The 26,182-nt window shown below is 39.6% G+C and overlaps 2 protein-coding genes across 2 annotated transcripts; both read left to right on the top strand.

Annotated features, from left to right (window-relative positions):
* Nucleotides 1–61: 61 nt before the first annotated feature.
* On the top strand, nucleotides 62–21,733 carry LOC110047635 (spliceosome associated factor 3, U4/U6 recycling protein-like). The gene is made up of 27 exons (XM_089279098.1): nucleotides 62–305; nucleotides 1,095–1,221; nucleotides 1,942–2,046; nucleotides 2,951–3,075; nucleotides 3,270–3,329; nucleotides 3,613–3,656; nucleotides 4,043–4,104; nucleotides 5,158–5,282; nucleotides 5,953–6,108; nucleotides 6,553–6,657; nucleotides 7,086–7,119; nucleotides 8,294–8,404; nucleotides 8,834–8,896; nucleotides 9,353–9,411; nucleotides 10,249–10,358; nucleotides 11,593–11,705; nucleotides 14,273–14,349; nucleotides 14,680–14,814; nucleotides 15,162–15,252; nucleotides 16,655–16,742; nucleotides 17,307–17,388; nucleotides 17,881–17,964; nucleotides 18,741–18,845; nucleotides 19,829–19,918; nucleotides 20,241–20,324; nucleotides 20,739–20,884; nucleotides 21,213–21,733. Exons 1-27 carry the CDS (start codon nucleotides 66–68, stop codon nucleotides 21,406–21,408), a joined length of 2,817 nt encoding a protein of 938 aa, XP_089135224.1. The 5' UTR covers nucleotides 62–65; the 3' UTR covers nucleotides 21,409–21,733.
* Nucleotides 21,734–24,072: 2,339 nt separating this feature from the next.
* Nucleotides 24,073–25,975, top strand: LOC149097528 (BTB/POZ domain-containing protein 6-like). Its single transcript, XM_089279985.1, has one exon. It carries the CDS (start codon nucleotides 24,171–24,173, stop codon nucleotides 25,494–25,496), a length of 1,326 nt encoding a protein of 441 aa, XP_089136111.1. The 5' UTR covers nucleotides 24,073–24,170; the 3' UTR covers nucleotides 25,497–25,975.
* Nucleotides 25,976–26,182: the final 207 nt, after the last annotated feature.

Below are 26,182 nucleotides of genomic sequence, written 5' to 3'. Positions count from 1 at the left end.
TATTTTTTCGGAATACTAGTAAAAAACTGCGCATACTCATTTGCCTCCACCCGCTTCCTCTATCAATGTGTATCGCAGGCTTTTATATTAAATTTACCCACAAACCTTTGCTTCTTCACAGTTCCAATATGGCGGAAAATACGAAGATGGAAGTCGATGGAAACGCAAGTGAAACGATTGACGAGAACGAGACTGAAGAAAACATGGATGAGGGTGCCGGCGAAGAAAGTGACAGTTCGGATTCTGACGCGTCCGATGGTAACGAGGCAGTTCATGACCCAAAAGTCCAACAGCTCGAGCTTCAGGTACTTCATGCATTTCTGCGACTATTTCTCACCCTGTGTGCGCGCACATGTGAACAGCTGTCAGAATTTAATAAACTTCAGTCAAACTATAGTTGCAGTAATGTTTCATAATGCTAGCATTTTTCGTGATATAGGGGCCGTGTTGTTTTGTAACTGTTTAGGGTCCAGCACATTATATTTTTATTTAACCTGACTTGTTGTATGTTGTGTTCAAGAGGATTAGAATTAGGGTTGTGAAGTGTAAACAAGCAGGTCGTGATATTGTATAGGGATGAGAGAAGGCTTGTTTCCTTTGTTATTGTTTATCCTTACCCGTCTATGAATCTGATAATGACAGGTAAAGTTTGCCTTTGAAAATTTTGGTGGACTAACTTTAGGTCCATGGACCAGGTTCACATGGGTGGTCCATGGACAGGATCCATTAGGAGGTCCATAAACAAGTCTATGAGGTAGTCCATGTGGACCAGGCTCACAGGGGTGGCCCGTGGACAGGGTCCATGGACCAGTCTACGAGGTAGCCTACGTGGCAGGCTGTAGAAGGAGAGGGAAAAGGTCAAACTGAGCACGGGACTTTCACTCCCCTTCGGACGCCTGCCATGCAGGCTATCTATGAGGTGGTTCATGTGAACCAGGTTTACGGTGGTGGCCCAGTTCCATGGACTAGCCCATGAGGTGATCCGTGCGAACCTGGTTCCCGTTAAGCACATGGGTAACATTAATATCTTTTATCATGTGTTTATTTAAAGAATCAATCAGTTTGAAGTACCATGTCAATTATTACATTTTCAGGTGGCAGGCAATCCATATCACTATGACTCTCATGTTGAACTCATCAAACTTCTCAGACAGTCTGGTGATCTTGACAAAGTGAGGAATGCAAGAGAGGGTATGAGCAAGCTCTTCCCGTTGACAGAAGGTAAAGTAATGTTTTTTGATAAAATGCTGTCAAACACCTGTTAACGGATACCTGTTAGTGGACATATCCATAAAGAACACTACACATAAAAATGCTACAATCTTCTTTCTTAAGCAGACACCTCTCTTACATGGGCACTTATCAGCATGCAAAGAAATTGGTGTATGTTAGCTACAGTCAAACCTCTCATTAGCAACCAACCCAAATGTCAAGCTTAGGTGGTCACCCCCAAGAGGTGGTCACTTACAAGATCATAGGCCATATTGCGTCAAAATTTTGCTTCATCAGAATATATGGTAACTGCAGAGACTTACCCCACATGCTAATTCCCATCTAAACCCATTAATAGGTTTTAGTAGTCACAAAAATATTTAAGCTTTCCAAAGTATTTAAAAGTCAATTTCAAGAAAAAAAACTTACTGATAATTCATCAAGTTGAAAAAAAAATGAAATCATAACTGTGACAGTGTTTGGATGGATTTTTACAATAAATTATATTTCTATATTTTCTCCATAGTTTTAGTTTTGACCAGAATATATATCAAACACTCAACACCATTTTTTCTCACATTTCCAAAAACCTCCAAAATTTGTCAAGACTACTCCACTGCATATATTATATCTTAAACTCCCTTTTCAATGTTCAGAGATGTGGTCTACAATGCTTTCTCATGTTGATATATCACCAGGTATAAATAAAAGTTTCTCTTGCTGTTTCAGAGCTATGGTTGGAGTGGCTCAAAGATGAAATTCCACTGGCATGTATACCAGAACAGAGAGAAAAAGTAAAAGCTCTGTTTGAGAGAGCTGTGAAAGACTATCAATGTAGGTGAATTAGCCTGGTGTTTTATTATTTAACATTAAATAAGGCAACAAGCCCAAGCTTTCTGTGAGCAAATAGTTGATTAGGGGTAGCTGTGTTGACCATGGCTCCTAGAAAATGAACTCAAGGTGAGTAGTCTAATTGTATTGGTAGACACCCTAAAGGATTCACCTTCACCTATCTCTTTCGTGACTAGGTGTCACATAATAAAAATCTACAATAATATTTTGTATATTTTTAAGCCTAAAGTTAAGAAATAATTGTTTGCAATCAGCAAATCGAAAACAATTGAGAGAACCAAACAGGTACAAGGATTTCTGATTGAACACAGCTGAGTAGCTATAACTAAACTTCACTAAACAAAAATAAATTTAACTTTATAAAAATCGTTGTTCCTGTTTACCTTGTGTCTGTGAGGGTGAATTATCTTATAAGCTGAGTCCAGTTCTTTGAGATCTGATACTTATGTTAACCCTGATATTCTTCTTCTTGGTGTATATGTTTTTTTACTTCTTTACAAAGAAGAAATCAGAACACATCTCATAGTAACAATACTTTGGAGTTACAAGTACACTGTGTACTTAAAAGTTTGATGCTGAACCAATCGGTTAAAAAAAAATTGTCTTTTAAAGATACAGTCCTGTTCCATACAGTGTTCAGCAAACATTGGATATAAGAAATTAACAGTGCAACTTTAAATAATATTTAGAAATATTTAGAAAGGCAGTATTAAAGTACCCTTAGGGTCTCTTTCTAGGCAGCACTAGATCATGCCATGAACCTGAAGGGTATATTTTGAAATAGTTTTAACAAAGGTTTCATGTGCCTAGATTTGTTATATTTTTTGGACAGGGTTAGATTAGTTTTTCACTCTCTGTCACCATTTCTTTATTGCAATCCTTACAGCTGTACGAGTTTGGATCCTGTATTGTCAGTTTATGATGGACATTATGGAAGGTGAAGACAGCCTCCAGGGTGTGAGATCAACATTTGAAAAAGCTATCATTGCTGCTGGGCTGCATGTAACAGAGGTATAATGTGACTGATAGATGTGTTTATCCCTAACTTTGTAGCAAAAAATTGAAACAAAGCAGTTGAAAGACCTAGTTAAACTTGAAGGAAGTACATTAAGTTAGATCAGAATGACTAGGAGAATGAAGAGGGACTGAAACTTCTACACTGTATCTTGAGTTAAGCTTTGTATTCACTTGTTTTTTGTTTTTAGGGGTCATCAATATGGGAAGGTTATAGGGAGTTTGAGACAGACATTTTGGAATCCCTTGAGGTGAGTGCTTACATGTATGCTGGTATCTGAGGTTTCTAAACACTTTTTTTCCATGTTTGTGTTCTTTTATGTTGTCCCTTTACTTACCCAGTTATAGTGATGGATAAGAAAATCTTAGAGCTTAATTTTCTGAACAAGATTTGAAATTGATACTTGCCTTGATTTGATGTAATTTTTGTTTGCAGTGATCCTCCATGGATACATAGAACAATAATTTCAGTCTTCTCTGTTGTTCCATTATTTATTGAAATTGATTTATTTAGTTTGTTCTTGATTTGAACAGCAAATGGTGACAGAGGAAAACAAAGAGACCATGATGGAGAAAATGTAAGTTTGTTTCATCCCATGAAGTCTTCATGTAGGTAAAGGGTGGTACTTTGTTTAAGACATCCATTTTAGGGTGGAGAAAAACATGCTCATACGAGAAAGTAAAATTATTATGTCAAGAAATGTATGCTGGCAAAAAGGGCACTGTCTCGTGAACCCTGGATAAAATGCGATTGTTGGAAAATGTTTCAGGGAGAAAAAAACCTCATCTAAAACAGTTAGGTTATGAATTTTCCAAAATAATTAAATACTGGCACTGAAAGGGCAGTAGCCAGGGTTGATATGGTGATAAAATATCCACTATACATTTTTTAACTTGTGGAATACAATAGGTCTTGTACCAGATACATGTAAGACTTACCAATAGAGCTTATCTTTTTTCACAGTTCCTCTCAAAAGGAAAGAGTGATGTCACTCTTTAAAAGACAACTAGCTGTTCCTCTTCTAGGTACTGAAGAGTTTATCAATGACACTATTTTCCACTTCATGTACTTTAATTTAATGATTTCTGCTAACAATTTTGAGTACAGGGGCTTAATGAAAGGTGCAAAAGGCATATCATTATATGGCAAGCTCTGTGAGCAGGCAAGATGAGTCAAATCCTGCACTGTGATTGGCTACCCAAGCAGGCAAGATGGAGCTATCTTGCCTGCTTGGGACTACCCGCCGTGTCCTGCAAGAAATATTTCCCCGAAAGCCATACGATAAGTCCTTTATTGACCAAACTTGTTCAGTCAAGATGGCTGGATATTGGCCTCATTCTTTTTTTTGCATGTTTATGGACCTCAACTCCGTCTCGGTCCATAAACACGCAAAAAAAGAACTTGGCCAATATCCAGCCATCTTGACCTCACACTTGGTCAATAACCCATATATATCATGCTCAGTGGTTGGGTAATTGTGTTTTCCGCAGCTTGATCAAAGTTTACACTGTCTTAAGTAGTGCAATGATAGGAGAAAGCATGGATAGACTATAATGTCTGTCTTTCATTTGGGCTGAAACACCATGAACTTCAATCAAGTACATGTAGTGGAAAAATAACTACCCAGAGCACCTTTTAGTATCACTGCATACACTTTTACAACCTTTCTCAAAAAAAAAAAAAAACCTTTCTCAAAAAAGCTGTATATATCCCTTGAAATTATTGAGGCTACTTTCTTGTGAAATGCATGTAGACATAATTATAAACAGAGGCATCATTCCCAAGTATTTCAGTAAAGCCAGTCAGGGACTTCTTTACCCCCTATGCAGATACTCTTTTTAAAGAGTACCTGCAAAGGGGGCAAACATAGCAAACATAGGAAAGTTACCAGTAACAAAAAGGAGTAATAAGCCATATACATGTTGTATGTAATTTGTAGGCTTGGCCAATATCTCACAGAACTCACAATTGTATATTTGATTTATGTAATCAAAAATGATAAAGATGGAGTGTCCAGTCAATTCTGTAGCCAATAAATTATTTTGTGTTACAATGATATGCCCCTTGGTTCTTATAAGGTATGCAGGCAACTTTGAGGGAGTTTGAAGACTGGCTAGAGGACTCCGTTCCTGATGCTGTAATGATAGCTTATGAAAAGGCCTTAGCAAAACTAGAAGAATGCCTGCCATTTGAGGATACACTGGTAAGTCTTGAGACTCTATTCTTGCGTAGTGGCCCATCATCTCCAGTTTTCTCTGCCATTTACCACCCCCTCCCCAGTACTTTGTCAAGTGATTGGCATTCCCATTCTACCCTGCAAGCAGAGTCTCCTTCAATTTTTCTAGGAAGATCGAAAGAATCTCCGCTTGCACGGTAACCGCCCCCCCCCCCCCCCCCCCTCCCCTGCACCCACCTAGCAACAATTTTCTGACATCCACTGCTGCTCTTGGGCAAAGATAGATACTTGACAGTCACCATGAGACACTGTTTCTCCAGAACCTCTATTTTCATTAGCCAGTAGTAAACTAATGTATTCAGACAGATAATGGTTGACCAGTTTTTTTTACCACAACCTCTGTTATATCAAGCCTGATGCACCATTTGTCCACCACACATCCTACATTAAACAAATACATTGGACCCTGCTAGCTCAAACTTGGTTATTTCAAATTCCTCACAACACAACACAAAAACTCACAACTATTTCCATTGGATTTGCCCTTCAGTAATTTACTACCAGCTATTTTTAAAAACTCTCTATTTCTCGTTTCTCCTGAAAGTTCAAAATAGCGGGATTCAACTGTAAAATGTTGTGATGATTTTCAATCCCTCCTCCTTCACATTTGTATGCTGTTGTATCTGGTGTTGTGTAGGGCTCAGCACAACCTCCAAAGACTGCTGAATTTAAATCATACCTGGAATATGAACTGAAGAAAGGTGATCCTGCCAGAATTCAGTGTTTGTATGAGAGGGCCATGAAGGAAAACTGTCTTGTGGGAGACATGTGGACTGAGTATACCTCTTATTTAGTAAGTATGTCCTACCTTGATTGCAGTATATTGATTACGTGATCAATTACAGTCAAAACTTCACTAATGGCCACTTCTCGACAAGGGCAGCAGCTATATCTTAATATATCTTGATTGCTTTACTTATTGTTATGCTACAATAAGCATTTTTTTAAAAATAAAAATGTTGCACCCCTGAAAAAGAAAACAGTTATCATATTACACCCCTACCTTCCATAATGGCCACTTCTCTACAACAGCCACTTACCTCTGTCCCCAAGGTATCCATTGTGGAGAGATTTGACTGTGTTTATTACAACTTGTTTTGTGGATACCCCTCTGTTAATCTCCCTCACAACCATGGTTCAACACACAGTGCTTCTTGGAGAGGGGCTGTGAAGGAGACTATATACCCCTTGGGGTTTTTTTTTCCATGGTTGGCTGACATTGTTCTTTACCTGGCAGGACTCCACCCTTAAAATAGCATCAGTGGTTCTTCCAGTCCATGAACGTGCTGTTAGAAACTGTCCCTGGGTGTCTCTTCTCTGGCAGAATTACCTCAGAGCACTGGTACAGCAACTTTCTTTATTCAAACTGAATGTTTTTTTTGTCTTAAGTCCAATAGTCCAATAGTCCAATAGTCCAATAGTCCAATAGTCCAATAGTCCAATAGTCCAATAGTCCAATAGTCCAGTCCAATAGCAGGCATTTTGAAGCAGATTCAGGTCAATAGATTATGTTCTCAAGTTTGTGTAGTGTGATTGTCCAAATTAGGGAAGTCCTGAACAAAATTTGTGCCGGTAACTGATGTTCCAACAACCTGAGTAGAAGTCATTTTGAGGCATTTCCAATTTTTTTGTTGAAAATGTCAGTCGCCAAAAGCAGTTCTTCCCGAACATTTGCCTGTCTAATTATATGCAAGCTAATAAAACTAATAATTCTCATTGGTCCACACTATATAGTAGTACTAAGAAATCAGTCCTTTCTTTTTCTGTTAGGAACGTAACAATCAGGACAATAATAAAGTTAAAGGTAGGATATCTTCTGGATTACTGGCCTGAGGGTAGTTTATACTGTCTTTACAAAGAAATACTACTGATTGCATGTGTGTGTTTTCCATTTTTTTGTGTGTTTGCCCTTAGATCCAGACTTAAGCTATTTTCTTTTCCAAATTGTGCTAAGCTAGTGAATGAATGATGTAAACTGCAAAAATACTAATAACGTCATGATCTTCGCAGTTGTTATTGCAATATTATTTATGTAATTGCAAGTTAAGCCTGAAAAAAAAAGATTTCGGGGCTTCAACGGGATTATATAGTAACCTGTGGCCTCTGCCTTAGCAGTCTTAATTAGCACTGCAGTACTCTACAAATGAAGCTATGAAGACCCATACATTTGGAGCAGGGCAATTTATTTGGCTCATTTCAACCCGTGAAAGGAAAAGAAACATAGAATGATGTGAGCTACACTTTTGTGCCTAGTTATTTGTATTTGGGCTGTTTCCTGATCTACTTTGGGTAAATCCAGTGAAGTCTCACAGATGCAACAATAATTATTGACACTACAGTTCACAGAATTGAGTCAGTGATACCATTTACCATTCTTAAAACTTGGTCAAACCCAGGGGTTTTTATCATCATGCCACATGTTAAGAGTGTAATAATGGAAATGGTATGGTTGTCGTCCAAAAAATGAAACATTGTCATATTTTTCTGGAGTCAGCAAATGTTGTAAGAGTACACTTACATCAAGACACCATAACAGACATTACAGTGTGTCACAATCTCCTTAAGAAGGCACGAGATTGTGTCTGTTATGAAGAGTTAAACTGCAGTGAAATGTTTTATCATATGGCTTGTGTTTGAAGCTGATATAACATGCACTCTGATTGGCTAATTCTAGGGCATTATTCTCCCATAATGCCCACAGGCCAATTATGGGCCTCCAAAAACGAAGCAAAAAGTCCATGTAAGAAATAACTTATTAACCTTGAATGTTCAGTCTTTACGGGAAAATCTTGCATCTTGGCCTTGCTGTATTGACTTCACCATTGCTTGGTTAATACAGCGAGGTCTCGATTTGAGATTTTCTTGCAAAGACCTCACTCTCAGTTACTGAGTAGTCACTACTGCCCTGTCTGATGTACCTGTAAGTGAAAAATGATGCATTTGTCCCACTGGATGTGTTGTTCCCTGTATTGTTTCAGAAACTCTCGACACTGCCCTGGGGTGTGGATTCACTGTCAGTGATGATTATCTTCAGTTGTGGCACTGTTATTGTGATTACATGAGAAGACGAGTTGATGACTGGAGTGAAGGTATGTGGGTTATTGACCAAGTCCGAGGTCAAGATGGCTGGATATTAGCCAAGTTCTTTTTTTGTGTGTGGCCCTTAGAAATTAGTTATTATTATTATTATTACTATTACCATTACCATTACCATTACCATTACCATTACCATTACCATTACCATTACCATTACCATTACCATTACCATTACCATTACCATTACCATTACCATTACCATTACCATTACCATTACCATTACCATTACCATTACCATTACCATTACCATTACCATTACCATTACCATTACCATTACCATTACCATTACCATTACCATTACCATTACCATTACCATTACTATTACTATTACTATTACTATTACTATCATTTGTCATTATTGTTACTATTACTATCATTATTATTATTATTATTATTATTATTATTATTATTATTTTCTGCAGATAGCCAACATGTGAAAGACCTCAGAGAGAGTTATAAAACTGCAACAGAATATTTACAAAATTGTAAGTTAGTATTGAGCATCTCTGTTGTTGAATTGGGTGATTATTACAGTCAAGCTCAGTCAGGCAATCCTCTCGCTAATGACATAACTAATTCACTTATAAAGATAAAATTCTTTCAAGTCCACACATGTCAACGAAATCTTGCAATTTTGATGTTAATTTTTTCCCTGATATACAAATGTCAAACTTAGTGAATTCGATTTTTACCTTTTAATATCAATCTTTGGTGAGCTTTTTTCCCTCTCTATCAGGACATGCAAATTGTGTTGAGCCATGCTTATAGAGTTTGCAGTCATGTAACTAGACCCCCCTTCTCCTCTTGTCTTGGCTGTGGGCAGTTCCAACCAAGGGCTTGGTGGGATGTATTTGACTGGTCTCTATAACAGCACAGTGAAACCCCTTGTCTACCAATTTAAGCACTGGAATTTCAGATCTGTTCCTTTATTTGCTTGGTAGATTTTGGCAATGATGGGGATCCCACCAATCTTCTGGAGAGATCCTGGGCAAGGGTTGAGGTAAGTATTTTGATATTTTAAAGTATTAAAATGGTCAAAGTAAAAAAAAGTAAATGTAGGACCTGATTCAAATGGGGTGAAATCATGCATGGATAATTTTATGGCCTTGAAACTATCTCTACTGTTCAGTTTTGTGATGGCTCAGCAGTTGGACAAACAAGACTACATAAATAATTCCTAATCACTCGAGAACCACTGTGTTGTGACAAAATACAATACAGTGGGGTAAAGGTTAGGCACAGTTAAATAACGATTAGTAGATATCCAAATTCCATTGCCCAATACAGTCGAACCTCCCCCGCATGAGACAACATTGTATGCTTGTTCCAATTAATTACTAAGAATACGAAAATGGTCCATTCACTTCCGGGCAACCTGCCCCCACGCTACCGTGTGACACTAAGCGAACATTTTATTTCTGACCAAAAGAGACGGTTAAATCAAATGACAGCAGCAAGATTCTACTTGTGATGTCTATATGTCTAACTTCGCCAATGGAAAAAAAGTTTTGCGGCGGAATTTTTTGCGGGAACTTTTTTGGGGGATCATGGAAAAAAAACCCGCCAAAATTAGAACCCGCAAACATATATCTCATGAGTAAGTCAGTTTAATTATATCATAAGTAAATGTCTGTAGGAAAGAGCGACCAGGCTATTTTCACAGAAAAGGTAAAAGTGAAACAAAACAAGTCATTGCTACATTATTTTGATAGTTGAGAGTACTTTCAGTTTATACAATCATGTGTTCCCTAAAAATTTGCAAATGAACCAAAGGGGTCATGAAATCCTTTTCACATATTGTCATATTCTTACTGAGTTCCTTTGTTGCAATTGGCAGGCATTTCACACAAATAATATATCAGAATGTCAGAGACTTTGGGACAATGTGATACTGTCCAATCACGGACGAGAGGCCGAGTACTGGCTTGAGTATGCCAACATATTAAGGTCAGAGTGTTATTGCTGATTCTAAAGTGATCAAGAATTTATAGCTGTCATTTCTTCTCGTCGCTGATACTGTCAATGCCGATTGCCTTGAGAGTAAAACGCTTGTTGTTATCAGAGCATATTAGCCCAACTTTGTACCCCTCTTATCTTCCTCGCTTCCCGTTTTGATAATAGTGACCCATCCTTCCCTTTAATCCGAGAGTTTCTGCAGTCTTCTGGCGAATGAAGCTTACTTATTTTGTGCGCCTAAGTCTAGAACGCTGTTTGAACTCATAATTAAGCTTGGTCCTTCGAGAGGCGATTATTTCAGGACGGTGCCTTTTTTCGTTGGTGCACACACGTTCTGATGGCTCCTCAGGAAACCCGGGTTTTCTAGGCTTTTTAGATGTAGTTTATTTTGTTTAGCCTGTAGATTTACAGGAGTTACATAACCAAAGGCATGCCGCCTACGGTAAAAAAAAGACAATAACGTACGGTAAAGCGTGCTAAATGGGCTATTTGGACGAGAATGGTTCACATGATTCTATAAAATTGCCAAAAAAAAAAGGCAAAGACAAGTTTCTTCGTAGTCGGTAGCGGGGAAACTGGCAATGCCCAGAATCTGTGCGCAGTAAAAAAAAAAAAGGAAACACCCTCACTAAATGAAGTACAAGTTGGACCTGTGTTTTAGCTGAATCGAGGTTTACACGAGAGTCTTAAAGCTAGTACTAGGTCAGTAAATTCTAAGTTGTATTATGTTAGAATGTGGATGAGTCACGGTTCGTGTAGACAGTGTTTAGTCATCAAGCAACCAGTGGCGATGGTTTTTAACTTACAATCATGGACAAAAATCGTGGAACAAATTTGCAATGTTTGGCAATTTTTCACACACGCCAAACGAACAGTCGCGCGCGAACACAACTTTGCTTGTCCAGCCCCCCCACCCTCCCCACCCCACCTACAATGTTGAACACTAGTACCAGCGATTTCTCCTGCATTTCAACATTGTATTGGGTGGGGTGGGGAGGACAGCAACACATTTTTAAAAGGACAGCAAAGCTTTTTTACAAAATTCAGTCGTGAAACACAGATAAATCGTTGCACTACACCAGTGTCCAAGGACTTTTGTCCACCATTGTCATTTACACAAGAGACTTCTTGAATGTTGTCTTAGCTTTGTTTCAATGATCGAACCCAGGTTTTCAGTATTTTAAACTGTTTTGACATCTAAAACCCTCTAACACCTTGACCCCAGGTCTGTTCGTGACATTAAGAAGTGTCGTAAAGTTCTCCAACGAGCAGTGCAGTCAGCAAGTGATAATCCAGAAATGGCCATCCAGGCCCTGCTCAGTTTTGAACGAGAAGAAGGTGAGTAGAGCCTGGGAAGATTGATTGACCTTTCCGGCGAATATTGAATTTTATTTATTTTTTTTTTTAAATTTTATTTGACTGTGTGCTCTCAGAAGCCCACAGGAACTGATAGGAAGAGCCGTATTTATTGGTCAAATTAAAAAGGAGTGCACCCCAGCATCAATCAAAGGAGGATCTGTACCAGACATCAAAACGTGTTCCGCGCATGCTGTACTTTTTCCATTCCAATCCACGGCGTAGTTACGCATCTAAATTTCCTAACGGGTTTCTCTCATTTGTCTCGTACTTTTCTACAGAATCAAGTCATTAGGGACCGTTCATTTTTTATAAGGTAGGGGGGGCTGGTGGGATTTGGGGGGGGGCATGCGAAAAAAATGACTTTCGAGGGGGGGCCCATCCCAAAAAAATAAGGGAGAAAGGGGGGGTCACGTGAAATATTTAAGTAAAACTTTAAAATGGCATAATGTTTGAATATCAAAAAAATTGCTATAGAATAAACATAGAAGGCAGGATACAAATTTATTACAAACTTTCCTTCTGCTTTAAAAAAACGTTTGGCGACAAAAAGCATTTGTAGCTACCGAAAAGAAGTATTTAACACTGTTATTTTCGAATGCAACTTTCACCGGCACTCATCTTCATCTCCGCTGTCGTCGAGTTCTTCGTCGCCGCTTGTGCTGCTATGGGAGTCTCTTTCACCAATGCTGCAAGAAGCAGCAATGCTTTCCGTCAGAGTGTACTCTTCAGGGGGTACATGAAGGTGTAAACATAATCTCTGACTTCCCGCTCAAGGTTGGTGGTGATTCTGCTTCTTGCAGCATTGGTGAAATAATTCCCTTCCAAGAGCTGGGCGATGTATGGCCCATCTCTTCTAAATATCGACGTGGCAACATCCCCAACTTTAAGACACTCTTCCGGGACAGCCGTTCTAGGAGGGTACACAAGGCATTGTGGAAGATCATTTCCTAGCGGGTTTCCAACGCAGATTCCATAAACTCGTTGGACGTTGTTTTCAGTCCGCTTCCTCTTTCTTTCATTTGACTTTCTGCGGTTTTCTTTTTTCCTTCTCCTTTTGTTGATGTGCTGTTTGAGTATGCCTTTGAATATGCTGTTATAATTGCTCTTCTTATATTCTAGTGCTTCCATGTCCTGCGTGACCTTCATCAAGTTAGCTTCTATACATTTGATCTGTTTTACATTAAAACTGTGGGCAAATTCTTCGCCCTGCTTTAAAGCAAGCCCATTGGACTGAAAGAGTGTGGAATCGTGTTCCTTTACATCTTTCAATATGACATTCAACTTTTCCACCATTGCTCTGTGCTCTTTGATGGAGAAGTTCAGTTTTCTTCCATCACTGGGCCTCAACTGGTACCCTTGCATGGAAAACTCACTCGCCCTTTCTGAACAGCCATCCGCACCTAGAAAAATTGCTTCTTTTGCTTGTAAGATGTCAAACTGCCTGGATCGTTCAGCTGTAAACCTTATCTTAAACGACTCGTCGCTTTCGCCATTATTGCGCATTTTGGAATGAGCCTCTTTCATGATGCTCATGTAGTAATGCGCTCTTTCCCCGATTGGATTAACAATATAAAGAAGAAAGAGCATGGAAGTGGCAGGCTGGTTTTATCTGACCCATCCAGAGAGCGTTGCTCTATTTGCAGATAAGTTTATTCTCAAATCGAAGTTTGTGGTGGATTATCTTCAGCATCTTGAAGTGCTGGAATTTAAAAGGAAAAAGAGAGCAGAAGAAAAGGCAAAGTTAAGTAGGGAGGAGGATTATCCTTGGACTGAGTTGTGCGAAGGTCTAACCAAGCTTAAAAAGCTACGTGTTCTAGATCTAAACAAGTACTCAAACCACCACGGGCTGAAGCAGCATTTGAAAAGCAGCAAGAGTGAGAAAGTAAAGGCAATTGTAAGACATTCATGCTTGCAGCAGAAGAGTCCTCTCAGAGCTGGCCAACCAACACTAAGAAATGCCAGGACATTGACACAAAATGACAACAGGGCAAGTGCTGACAGCAGTGAAACGGATGAAAGTGACAATGATGAGTATGACAGTGATGCCATTGACTCTGGGGGAGGAGATGACTCAAGTGACGTCATTCTTGCATTCATTAATTCAGATGAGGAAGATGCCAATGAGAGGCCAAATGCCACACGCTCAGGGCGAGCCATAACTAGGAGATCCGAAATTGACTTCTCTTTCTTTTGATTTGTTTTTTAAACAACAGCTCTCTGTCGTATAGAGATTGTAAATATTGTCTTCATAGTGAGCACAATAACGTGAAGTAGGGGGATAATAGAGAAATATTAAAAAAGTTGAAATCTAAATATTGTTTGTTCAATTTTTTTTTTTGGGGAGGGGTCATCCCAAAAAATGACCGCTATAAGGGGGGGCCATGTGAAAAAATTGGTAAGCTGAGGGGGGGTCATGCGATTTTTAAATGGTGCTTCCCAAATCCCACCAGTCCCCCCTCCCTCATAAAAAATGAACGGTCCCTTATTATTGGGTTTCCTGAACCTAGTAGTGTTTCTGAGCTCGACATGTCGTTTGTTTTCTTTAGGGACATTAGACGATTGGGATGCAGCATTTTCAAGGTGCCGTGTACAGCTCTTAAGAGTCAATGAAAGACGACAAAAGGTGAATTTGAAAGCTTCCCTAATAAGCTTGTGGTAAAATGACTGAATGACGGACTGACTGACTGACTGACTGACTGACTGACTGCTTGACTGACTGACTGACTGACTGACTGACTGACTGACTGACGGACTGACTGACTGACGGACGGACGGACGGACGGACAGGTGGACGGACTGACTGACGGACAACTTATTAAAGTATGTTTATTTAGGAGTAATGTAGGTGCAATTCCTCTAGATGAACCCTGTAAGGTCTTGGGGCAAAGATGTATTAAAGAATGTTTAAATTAAAAAAAAAGAGTGTGATTAATCGGTTAATTTATTCGTAAAGGTTGCTGAAAAAGAAGTTGCGCGTGCAAAAGCTGAAGAAGAAGCTCAAGAGAAAAGAAAACAGGCCAATGCTGAGAGAAAAGCCGCCAAGAAGGTGGAGCAGAAAAAAGCCAAGATGGACATGAAGAAGAGAAAGGTAGTTTTCGGACAACTTTGAAAAGCCAGCAAAATCGCCCACAAGCGTCTCAATTTATTATTTCCCCAAATCTCGTTTACAAGTCTCTGTTGTTGTCTGATTTTTCTCAATCGTTTTCAACCTTTTGCTAGCCTGTGAATAGGCTCTTTGCGAGGACGAAAAACTGAAGAATTCAGAGAGCGAAGCTCTCACCGGGAGCCTTTTCGCAGGCTGACCTGTTGTGCTATAAAACCTATAAGTGACCGGTATTTCACAGTAGTAATTTATTCAAATCGTCTCATCAACCGTCTCTGTTTCTTGTGTTTATCTGCAACTCACTGATTAGCCTGTTCTCTCTCAACCAACAGGCTACTGATCAGGTTCCATCTGGAGACAAAAATCAGAAAAGTAAACGGATTGAGGAGGATTCAGGAGAACCAGCTGCCAAAAAGCCCAACAGTAAGATTCAAATTCTCCCCTTCTCATTTCCGTCACCCTCTCCATTCTGCGAGGTTACCGGCTTTATAATGTTTATGTTCTGGAAGAGTTAAGTACGGTTTTCAGTTGAGTCTCGAGGGCAATCCGGAATTGTTTTGCTTTACGTCATTTTGTGATTGATTTAGAGCGGTTTTAATTGAGTAAAACCAAAACCAAAGTAGTCTCTCTGACCAATCACAAATTACAAAGATAATGCGGTGAATAAATCAAAATTACAAGTAAACTTGTACAGCTAACACAAAGCGCGGCAAACCGTGCGCGAGCGAGTCTCGATTGATTTTTGGATGACAAAGTGGTGCGATTCTTTTTAAGCCAGTCGTGTAGCGTAAAAATACAAAACCAAAGTAAATACGGGTTACTTTCGACACTCAAGTGAAAACCGCTGTAAAAACTGATAACTCGTGCCGTTTCTAACGGCTTTCAATAGGTCTTATGCATGATTACGCCACATGCTCAAAATTCACCATCAAACCTCGTTTACGAGAAATTTTCTCAAACCTCAGGTGCCATCGTGTTGTTTCAGGAGGTTATTCTTTTCATTTTTGCTGCTTTGGGAATTTGTCCACGATAAAATTTGCAATTCGCAATTTCAAAGCGAGGTTTGGTAGTGAAATTTTGCTTGTCTGATGTCATCAGGCATAAGGGCAATTGACTGTCGAAAGTAATGAGGATATTTACTTTGGTTTTGGTTTCGGTTTTACTACGGTTTGAGATTTTTTGGAGGTGCGCGCTTGGCACCGGTAACGTGTTTACATTAGTCGAGTTGGTCATTGTAATCGCCCTGGCTTTGATTTTATCACCCTTGTTAGTGCTCGGAAAAAATAATTTGAATTCAAGCTCGTCCTCCAGACAAGTAACTGTCAAATTTCGCTTGCCCGTGGTAGGTGCATGCATGCTTGTTTTTTGTTGTTGTTGTTGTTGTTGTTTTCTTTTTTTTATGACTTGACTGGCAAATGACTTCTCTGGGCCTGTGCCTGTCGAGCATGTTGTTATGAAAGTCAACATTTGACGGTTGCCATTTGAACTTTAACGAATGCACTGTTCTTCACCCATTGGTGGTAGTAAGTGTTTTTTCTTTTGATATCGAAACAATTGTTTTTTCGTTTGAAGTTACGAACAAATAGCTTATTCTGTTATTCCTTTACTTAATGCGAATGTAGCTGTCGGAGATTGATTAAAAGTTAGACTTAAGTTGTTCAACGTTGCAAAAACATTAGTGCAAGTGGACATGAAAAGTTACTTGTCCCGCAGGAAAATCGAATTGTCCGACCGGACCGCACTTTTCGTGAGCCCTGACTTGCGGTCTTTTTGAAACCACTCCGTTCAGTGCATGACTTGACTTTTTCGTTTGGTTCGTTGTTAGTTGACAAGGAAAGTAACGTTCCATCGACAACTCACCCGGAAACCTCAACTGGAGAGCCATCCACCACAGCGAAAATTCCACATGACAGGTTAGATTAGCGAATGAAATTACACTTTCAGCGAAATCCATACTTAGGCGTACGAGCGCATGAATTTCTAGTTAAATTACAATATCAGTTTTTCTTTCACGAAACAACTGAAATAGTCCCTACTCGGGCGCCCAAATTACTGTTATTTCGGGAGATTTAAGGCGATTTAAGGCCATTTCAGGTTCCAAAGTAAGGCTTGAAAGATTCAAAGGCCCGACTAAACGTGCGCATCATTTCAACACAGTATATTTCAACATTGTATCGCCTAACATGTTGCACACGTTTGGCTACCCCGTTGAACCCTGCAACATATTGCAACAGGGTGTAAAATCATCAGTCCTATGGCGAAGTTTCTGTAGGGCATTTTGAACGGGCTGTTTGAAGTCACCTGTATAACGTAGAACATTCTTCCAGTACAAAGAAAATCCAAAATCATAACCTGTTAGCTTAAAGAAATATCAAAGAGGTATTATTAAGCCTAAAACGAACAAGGACGGCTAAGGGGATTGAATGAGATTGAGATTTGGTCTACTCTAAAATTATCATGTTGATTTTCGTTTATAGCGAAAAAGATCCAAACACTGTGTTTGTCAGTAACCTGTTGTTTTCAATCGATGAAGAGCGTCTGAAGGAAACTTTCCTACCGGTATGTAGCTAGTAAACATCATGTGCTCCGCTAACTGTAACCACGTGTTCTTTCACTGAATGCTAAGTCAATTAATTCAAGTGATATATCAAACACGAAAGACCGTATTTGATCACATTTTTAAACACCACAAAGAGAATTGAAAATACGACGCGTAACGGAGTGTCTTTTTTATGAGCTCGAGGTGTTTGGTAATGTGGTCAAACGCTGTCTTGCGTGTTTGATTTATCTTCTCAATCGAATCTAAAACTAAGCAGAAAACGGAGAAATGAAATCGAAAAATCAATGCTTATTATGATAAGATATCCAAACACCGTCACGGTCATGATTTTCTCATGCTTGATTAATCATTAATGAGTTTGCGTATATGTGAACAAATACATGTATTGCTTAACGGTTTTGTAACATATCAATATGCGTTACATAAGCAGGTTTGCAAGACAGCAATTTGTGATAATAAAAGAAGTAAGTTGAATATCTGTTTCATTCCAGCTTGGTGAAATAACGGAAATTCGGCTGGTCAAGAACCAAATGGGGAAATCAAAAGGATTCGCTTACATCGAGTTCCAGAATCAGGTCAGAAATTACTCATGTTATTAAATGGAAAGAAATGATTTTATACCATGCCAAAGAAAATACAGCCAATCAGAATACAGCAAAGCCGTTGTATATTCGACGATATTACATTCAGCCTCCCATCATGCGCTGCGCGTATGTCTCATTGATTGTGTTGGCCACTGTATTTTCTATGTCGTGCTATAAAATAGTTATGGAACGCTCTCTCGTGGTATACCATGGAATATTTCACTTGTCACTTGTATTTTCTTGGTATACAGACTCGCCTTAACGCTCGTGTGCATACCAAGAAAATACAAATGACTCGTGGGATACCACTCGAAAGCGTTGCATATAAACTAGTATGTTTTTTGTTAAAGATATGTGTATCAGTTGGTGGCAGTCTATTGGAAAAGCAGTTTTCATGCAACAATTTTACTAACTCTTAAAATTCACTACACTATCCCACAATGTGTCGCCCTCCTATTCAATATTATTGGATTCCAACGAAAGACCTGACAAAACGGAACGCAACATTGTTTGGGGTGGAGGGGATTAATTGTAGGGAGAATGGGACTGAAATGGGTGTCTGTTTCCAAAAAGTGAGGTTAAAAATGACAGTGTGTAAACAATGTCGTTGTCTATTGAAGCGATTCGGGAAAAAATTCCTGGAAATCTTTTCAAGTAGTTTTTGCCACTTAACAGTGCTGTGTGTTTTGTTTGGGTTGCTCTTTTTCCTTACAACGTCTGAAAAATTTTGTTTGTTTGTTTGTTTTTTTTTTGGTATTTTAATTTAGTCTTCAGTTCAAGCGGCCCTATCCATGGACAGAACCAAGCTGGACGGGAGACCCATGTTTATTTCGCCGTCTGTGGACAAGTCTAAAAACCCAACACAATTCAAGGTTGGTCTCAGAACATTTTTTGGAAGCTGTGGTAGCCTAAGGGCTAACAGATCGAGATATTGAGGTTCAACCTCTTGTGCTACAATCATGGACAAAAGTCTTGGGACAAATTTGCACTTTTGGCGCTTTTGCGCACACGCCAGACGCGAATACTACTTCACCTGCCTAACCTCGCCCCCACCCCCCATACAATGTTGAAAACTAGTACCTGCAATTTCACCTGGTTTTCAACATTGTGGTGGGTGGGGAGGGGGGTCAACAACGCGTTTTTAGAGGATATAGCAGCGTTTTTTTCAAACTTCAGTTCTAAAACACAGATAATTCGTTAAATAACATAAGTGTCCCAAGGACTTTTGTCCACGATTGTAGATACTTTACTGTTACATTGCTTCTGTATGTATATGAAAGATGTTTTTAAAATTCTCCGTAGGAAAAAAGATGGCGACTGGTACATTTACCCATAACTCTTAGCGAGCGAAAACCTTTACAACACTCGTAACTCATAACTTACAGAAAAGTCTTAACATCTTCAAATCTATTCTACTTTATATCTTTAGTACAGAGACAAATATTGCGAAAAATATGGCTTACCTTGTACCTAATGGGCTGTGCTAGGTTCGCATGGTATTGAGGTAAAATGTTGAGCTGCCATATTTTTTCCCACGGAGGATTATCAGGGCACGTTTTCTTTCTGTGAGCGAGAAATACCCTCGGACGAGATTGCATAAATTATGTTAATATCGTTTCCTTCCTTTGTGGCCAGGGTGGCTTATTGGTTAGGGCGTTGGTCCCCGGATCGAGCGGTCCGGGCTCAAGCCTTGGCCTGGGTCAGCGTCATTGTAGGAGAACAGCTCGTTTCTCCTTTGTTTTGTTTCTACCCGCTCGCCTGATCAAAATGAGACAGCTAACAGTAACAAACTTGAAAAGTGCGAGCTTTCTTTGCATACAAAATACTCGATTCAATGTTTTTGTCTACTTCACAGTTTCCCACGACATTGGACAAGAAAACAGTGTTTGTCTCCAATCTCCCATTCAACGTTAAAGAATCAGAAGTGGAGACTTTGTTCAAAGAGGTAAGGTTATACTTTCTTTCACTGTCGTATCATCGATGTTACTTTACTGTGAAATGTTATACGTCCATGGTTTATCTTCGGTATTCTTCAAATGTCACGCAATTTTTCTCTGAGAGACGTTGCGTGACGACCTAACCGCAGCAAAGGATATATTTTTGTGTTGAGTTTCAAACATTTAATTCCCTTTCACGAGTGTTTTTTCCTAACCGATGCTTGCTCTGAGAGTGAACCCAGGTTGTCATCTTTTGTTTCGTCAATTTTTTTTCTTTTCTTCGTAATTTATATATATATATTTTTATTTTCAATTTATGGTTCATTTTAGCACGGGAAAGTAAACCAGGTCCGGCTGGTGACCAACCGAGCCGGTAAACCTAAAGGATTTGGCTATATTGAGTACGAACAAGAGGTAGGCAAGCAATAATCGACATTTGACTTCTCTTTACACAGCGAAAATACCTACCTCATCTACTAAATGAAAAGAAAAATTGTCCAGGAACTAAATTATACGTGGTTTTTTTTTTTTTTTTTTTTCTGATTGATGGAAAACACGATATCTTCGATCTGTTCATTGGCTTTTTCTCGTTAATTTTTCTACATTTCTAACTGTTTTCAAACAACTGTGGGTGTTCTATGACGGTAAAACACCTCGTTTTGACTTCTTTACAAGCTCGATGATAAAACACGCAGGAAAAAGTAAATCATGCTTTTGAGGCAATCAGGCCGCGTACATAATGGTAATAACAAACCTGTTTATAATTTACTTGGTTTTGCATAAAATACAATAAGTGTATCTGTATTGATGTCACGTGTCTGTTAATAGGCCGCTGCGTCAGCAGCCATTGTAGCCGTGGACGGAAGCCAGGTTGGAGACAGGCAAATTTCAGTTGCTCTGTCAAACCCACCGAGCAGAAAACCTAGGCAGCCTGGGGCCGACCAACAGCAGCGAGCGAAAGAACAGCCGGGAAGGTACGTGCACATGACTTTGTTCAAGTAGTTTCACTTCTGTTTGTTAAAATACACCTCAGTGTTTAACCAGTAGCGGTGCCAAACCGGGAATCTCGCTGGAAAAGTAGAAGAAGAGCAAGGGAAAATACAAGGAACTTGAAATAAAAATTAGTTTTAATTTTCCAAGAAGCACCATCGTGAAGTTTTCAGAACATAACAATACTACGAACCACCCCCCCCCCTTACCCCCCGCTTTTACTGGGTTTTTCACGCTATAGATATCCGTGAAAAGACTAACAGCAGTTATAACATAAAAATAAAACTTTCACCGCTGTTCTTTTTGTTGCAGTCGTGGGCGCGCACGAACCCAGCTGCAACTCCTTCCCAGGTCACTCCAGAAAACGGCCGTATCCTCCGCACCAGCTCCTTCTTCGCAGAACTCGAATCAATCGAGCGAGGAAAAGATTGAGGCCAAAAATGGCAATGAACCAAAAAAAGGTTTTAGCAATGAGTACTTTAGAAACCTCATGCAGAGGAAGAACTGAGTTTTGACATTGGTATTTTAACCAGAGTTTTACTAGAAAAGAGCAGAAAAGTAAAAGCTTAGTGAGTTTTTGATGCTGTATCTTGTCCGGCTATGAGTATAAAAGACAAGACAAGACAAGAGAGTAATTAAGTGTCAATTCTTAGTCTGAGTTGAAAGCGAAGGGAGACAAAGCAGTGAGGCCCAAAAATAAGAGCCACGGGTCACACATTGTGTAATGAACTGGTGACCACAAGCAGTCACTTGACCGGAAAAGGAAATCCTTCAAGGTCTTGATGTACAACCAAACTCTCACAACTAATATTAAAAGAAACTTGTGGCAGTAAGTGAGGAGAAGTCGTATTTTGAGCGTAGAACTGAAAGGGGGAACGTTCTATTAAAACACTGCACAAGAAGCCAAATAGTCGGGCCCGAATTCGCCCGAAAACAGATCGGCGCTCGCCGCGTATACAGAAATACTCTGAAGTGTTCAAGGACGTCTGACTAGAAATACGCCTGGAATATCCTGCCTTGTACCATGCCATAGAAAATACAGTCAATCAGAATACAGGAAAGCCGTTGTATATTCGACGGCACTACACCCAACCTAACCAACCTTACATCGTGCGCCGCGCGTATGTCGCATTGATTGTATTGGCCACTTTATTTTCTATGGCGTGGTATAAAATAGTTATCCAACGCTCTCTCGTGGTATACCATGAAATATCCAACTTGTCACTTGTCATTTTCTTGCCAAATGAAATAACCCTGCCTATTTTTCTTTCTCCCTCTATAATAGATACTTAAGGCTTAATCAGTGAAAACTTTATTTTTTGCGTATAATAAGTAAAGAAAACGAAAAACCTTTTTTGAGGTGGGCTAGTTTTTTCCCTCATTCAGCCGGCATCGATTATTCTTCAAATGAGCTTGCATCTTGCTTTACAAATATTAATGAATTAGCTAATTACCACCAGCCTAAATAGGACATTACCTCGTCTGAAGAAATGACAGCTTTGTCAGATAACAGCACCTGCAGGAAGTGAGAACTTGGTGAAATACAAGTTAAAGTATACTTGCATTTTACTCACAGCAGTTCCGCAATTGCGGGCGGGCGAATAAGTCTGAAAAGAATTTAACATCATCTACTTCTATTTTTATGTAAGCTACCTTACGAATTTTTCAGTTTACTGACACGGCGCCTTTGTTGGAATATATTTATAACTTTCAGAAAATTTGCTCTCCCATTGTTTCGTTTTCTACTGAGGACAGAACACGATAGCGCCCACGTTGCCCTTAAAATTGTTATGCCAAAAACCGCTTGTTTTCTGACAGTTACCCTTTATCCTTTCAGCTAAAAGCAACTAGACTACTCTTCCTCATTCTGAATGACTGATTGTCAACTGGGTGCCTTTGACAGTTATTTGATTGAACAGGGCTGGCGAGTAGTCTGAAAAAAAAACTGCCTACGTCTATTTTTATATAAGCTGCCTTGATTGCTCATCAAAGCGGGGATGGGCGAGTAGTCTTTGGAAAAAATAACTTCACGCACTTACATCTTCAAGCCAACCAACTTATACTTACTATTAAAGCTGAACTACCCCGTTTCACTGAAGAAACGACGCCCCGAATCTCAGAGAAACAGAGTGTGGCTTTAATATTTGCTACTCTTCATTTCCTTGGTTTTCTTTCGTCCCAGGCGGGTACGTGTATATACCCGAGAAAGTCTATACGGGGACCAGGAGATTCCACACGGAAGTCCAAACCGTAACCCTTTGTTTTAGACCAGTTTTGACAGGAAAGCTGACACCATTTTTCGAACCCTTGGTTTGAGTACCCCTAAGCATTTGGATGAGTAAACTGTTAAATCCAGGTCTATGTGTCTGTAATTCTTCCCTTCCACCATAAGTCTGTGGAAAGGATGTCCCTTCCACCCGGAATTTAGTGACTTTTTCACCATGACGTACTTCTCTATTTCGTAAGCTACCGCTTATCATACTGACGCTGACCGCTGTCTCGTGTCTTGGATAATCGTTCCCAGGGCCTTCTCCGCGACGATGAAGACTTCCAATCTTCCGCGAGGAAGATTGGAAGATCTTAACTTCTGGATTATACTTAAGTTTACAGTCCCTGGACGTGTCTGTACAAAAATCATGTCTGTCGAGTCGTCTGCCGATATTAAAGTCGTTGAGAAAAACTGGCAAACAACAAGACCAACTATCAGAGAAAGAAGCAAATTTATTTTGAACAGCGATCTCTTTAGTGATGTGAAGTTTGTCATCGGTAGGACGGATGGCGAAAGTGAAAGTAAACGAAGAAAGCTAGTGATACCAGCTCACAAGTTGGTGTTGTTATGAAACTGATTTGGATTACTCACACACATTCCACACGCATACATTCACACGCTCGTTCCACATCTTTTTTTCGTGATCCAAATGTTACTCGCTCATTTCGACACATTCCTCTGTGACCCTTTTGAGATCTTTTGATGAAGTACATTTTTCACGTCTTTCACGACTCATTAGCTGTACTGTATTTCATTTATCGTGTACATACTTTTGAAAAAGAAGTAGTTTGTTGTCTGCTCGTGAGATTAACGAGTTATTTGATCGACCAAAATTCTCAGACATCCTGGCATGAGAAGGTGATCATTCCTTAGTAATTTAATATGCAAAAGTTTTCGTGAGGTGAATCAATTTTTCAGACCGGTCTTTTTATTCCTTCACGAAGCTAAAACGCGTCTGCTCTGTGGCTTAATTGAGCTTTGTTGCTCTTCTTCTAGATATCATGTCTTTATCTGAGATAAATTGGCGAACAGCAAGACCCTCCATCAGAGAAAGAAGCAAGTTTATGTGCAACAATGATCTTTTCAGTGATGTGAAGTTTGTTGTTCGAAAGGTGATTGGAGAGAGTGAAGACAGGCAAGTGATTCCTGCTCACAAGCTAGTGTTGTCGATTAGCAGTCCTGTGTTTGAAGCCATGTTTTATGGTGAGCTGGCGGAGACAAGGGACGCTATTGAACTGCCTGACTGTGACTACGAGAGTCTGTTGGAGTTATTTCGTTTCTTGTACAGTGATGAAGTGGATTTGAATGGAAGTAATGCGATGGGAGTGTTTTATTTGGCGAAGAAATACATGGTGCCTTCACTGGCTGATAAATGCACAGAATATCTACAAGACAACTTAGATTTCTCAAACGTTTTCGACATCTTACCATTGGCTCAGAAATACGAAGAGAAAAGCTTGGTGGATCAATGCTGGAAAGTGATCGATGAACAGACAGAAGAGGCTGTGAAATCAGAAGAATTTGCGACAATCGAGAGGTCCTTACTTGAAGAGGTAGTGAAAAGAGACTCGTTGAATATACACGAAGTAAACCTGTTTAAAGCTGTTGATTATTGGGCAACAAAGAAATGTGAAAAACAAGGTTTAGCGGCAAATGGCACATTAAAAAGAAAGATTTTAGGAGAAAAAATAGTTAAAGAAATTCGCTTTCCAACGATGAAGCAAGAAGATTTTGCTCTGGTGGCCCTGGAAAGTAAAATTTTGACAGCAGAAGAAATCGTCAGCGTCATCAAACGCATCAACTTAGTGTTGTGTTATCCAGTAGATTTCCCAGAGACCAAAAGATCTGGTTTTGTCGGTGAAATTCAACGATGCTGTAGATTTGGCCATGTGTCACACAATGGCTGGAGTTACGGCTCTGCAAGAGATTGCGTTAATTTTTCTGCGGACAGAGATATTGCGTTACATGGGGTGCGTCTCTTTGGAAGAGAAAACAGCAGTTACTGGGTCAATTTGGAATTAAAGAATGCCACGCACAAAGCTATTCTGATGTCCAAAGCTGGATGGTTTTCATCGAAGATTTTACGAAGTAACATCGGTCACTATTATGGATTTGAAGTTTTGCTTGACACTGCACTCGTTCTTAAAAGAAACACCACATACTTTATAGAAGCTTTAATAACTGGTTCAGATTCACTTCGAGGAGAAAACGGTCACAGTTCAGTTATATGTTCAGGTGTAACAATCACATTTACGAGTAGTAAGTACTCTGGTAATGGAACGAGCGCAAAACAGGGCCAGATTCCGGAAATTTTGTTTACTACCTAGTTGTCAACCTAGATCATTTTCTTCGCCTCGTCTCTACATTTCTCCACAAGCATGGAACAAACACGAAACAGGCACCCTTTGGGCTTCTTCCAGGCTCCCAGATTACTCCAATGACGAGCAATTCCCTCGGTCTGAGAGCCTGGATCAGACTGACCTTCCAGAGCGCTTTCGGAGCTCCGTTGAACCGGAATGGTTCTTGCGGTACTTGCTTCTCAATCTGAGCTCCTAAAAAATGTTCTATTTTCCAGGAAGTTTCTGCGAACAAGATTATCAGATAACAAACCTTTAGGAGTACATAAAACACGGGACTTGCTGACAAATACATAGTGAAACCAACATAGTAAATCAAAACAATGATGTTTTTTTTAAAAAATTTCTTACAGCTTGAAAGGTTCTGAGGAGAACACGGAGGAATAGGAGTAAGCCCTTAGAAAAACATCATTTTTGCAATGGGCGAGGATGAGGAAAAAACAACACATGAAATATTGAGTGCGCAATGGTACAGCCGCGGAAATTGGAGCGAGTGGCCAAGAAATCGAGGGGGTAGATAACTCGGGAGGGAAAAAGTACAGACCCCCTTAACCACAAAACCCAACCCCGACTTTTAAGATTATGCTTTTATTGGAACCTCTGAAAAAAAACCCCAATGTGACTAGTGCGGGTTAGCGAGATGTATTTGAGATGCA

This window comes from Orbicella faveolata, unplaced genomic scaffold (assembly GCF_042242905.1).
Source record: "Orbicella faveolata isolate gen_17 unplaced genomic scaffold, um_ofav_v1 contig_47, whole genome shotgun sequence".
Classification (NCBI taxonomy): domain Eukaryota; kingdom Metazoa; phylum Cnidaria; class Anthozoa; order Scleractinia; family Merulinidae; genus Orbicella; species Orbicella faveolata.
The sequence above is the reverse complement of the archived record's forward strand: the minus strand, read 5'-3'. Positions and strand labels throughout refer to the sequence as shown.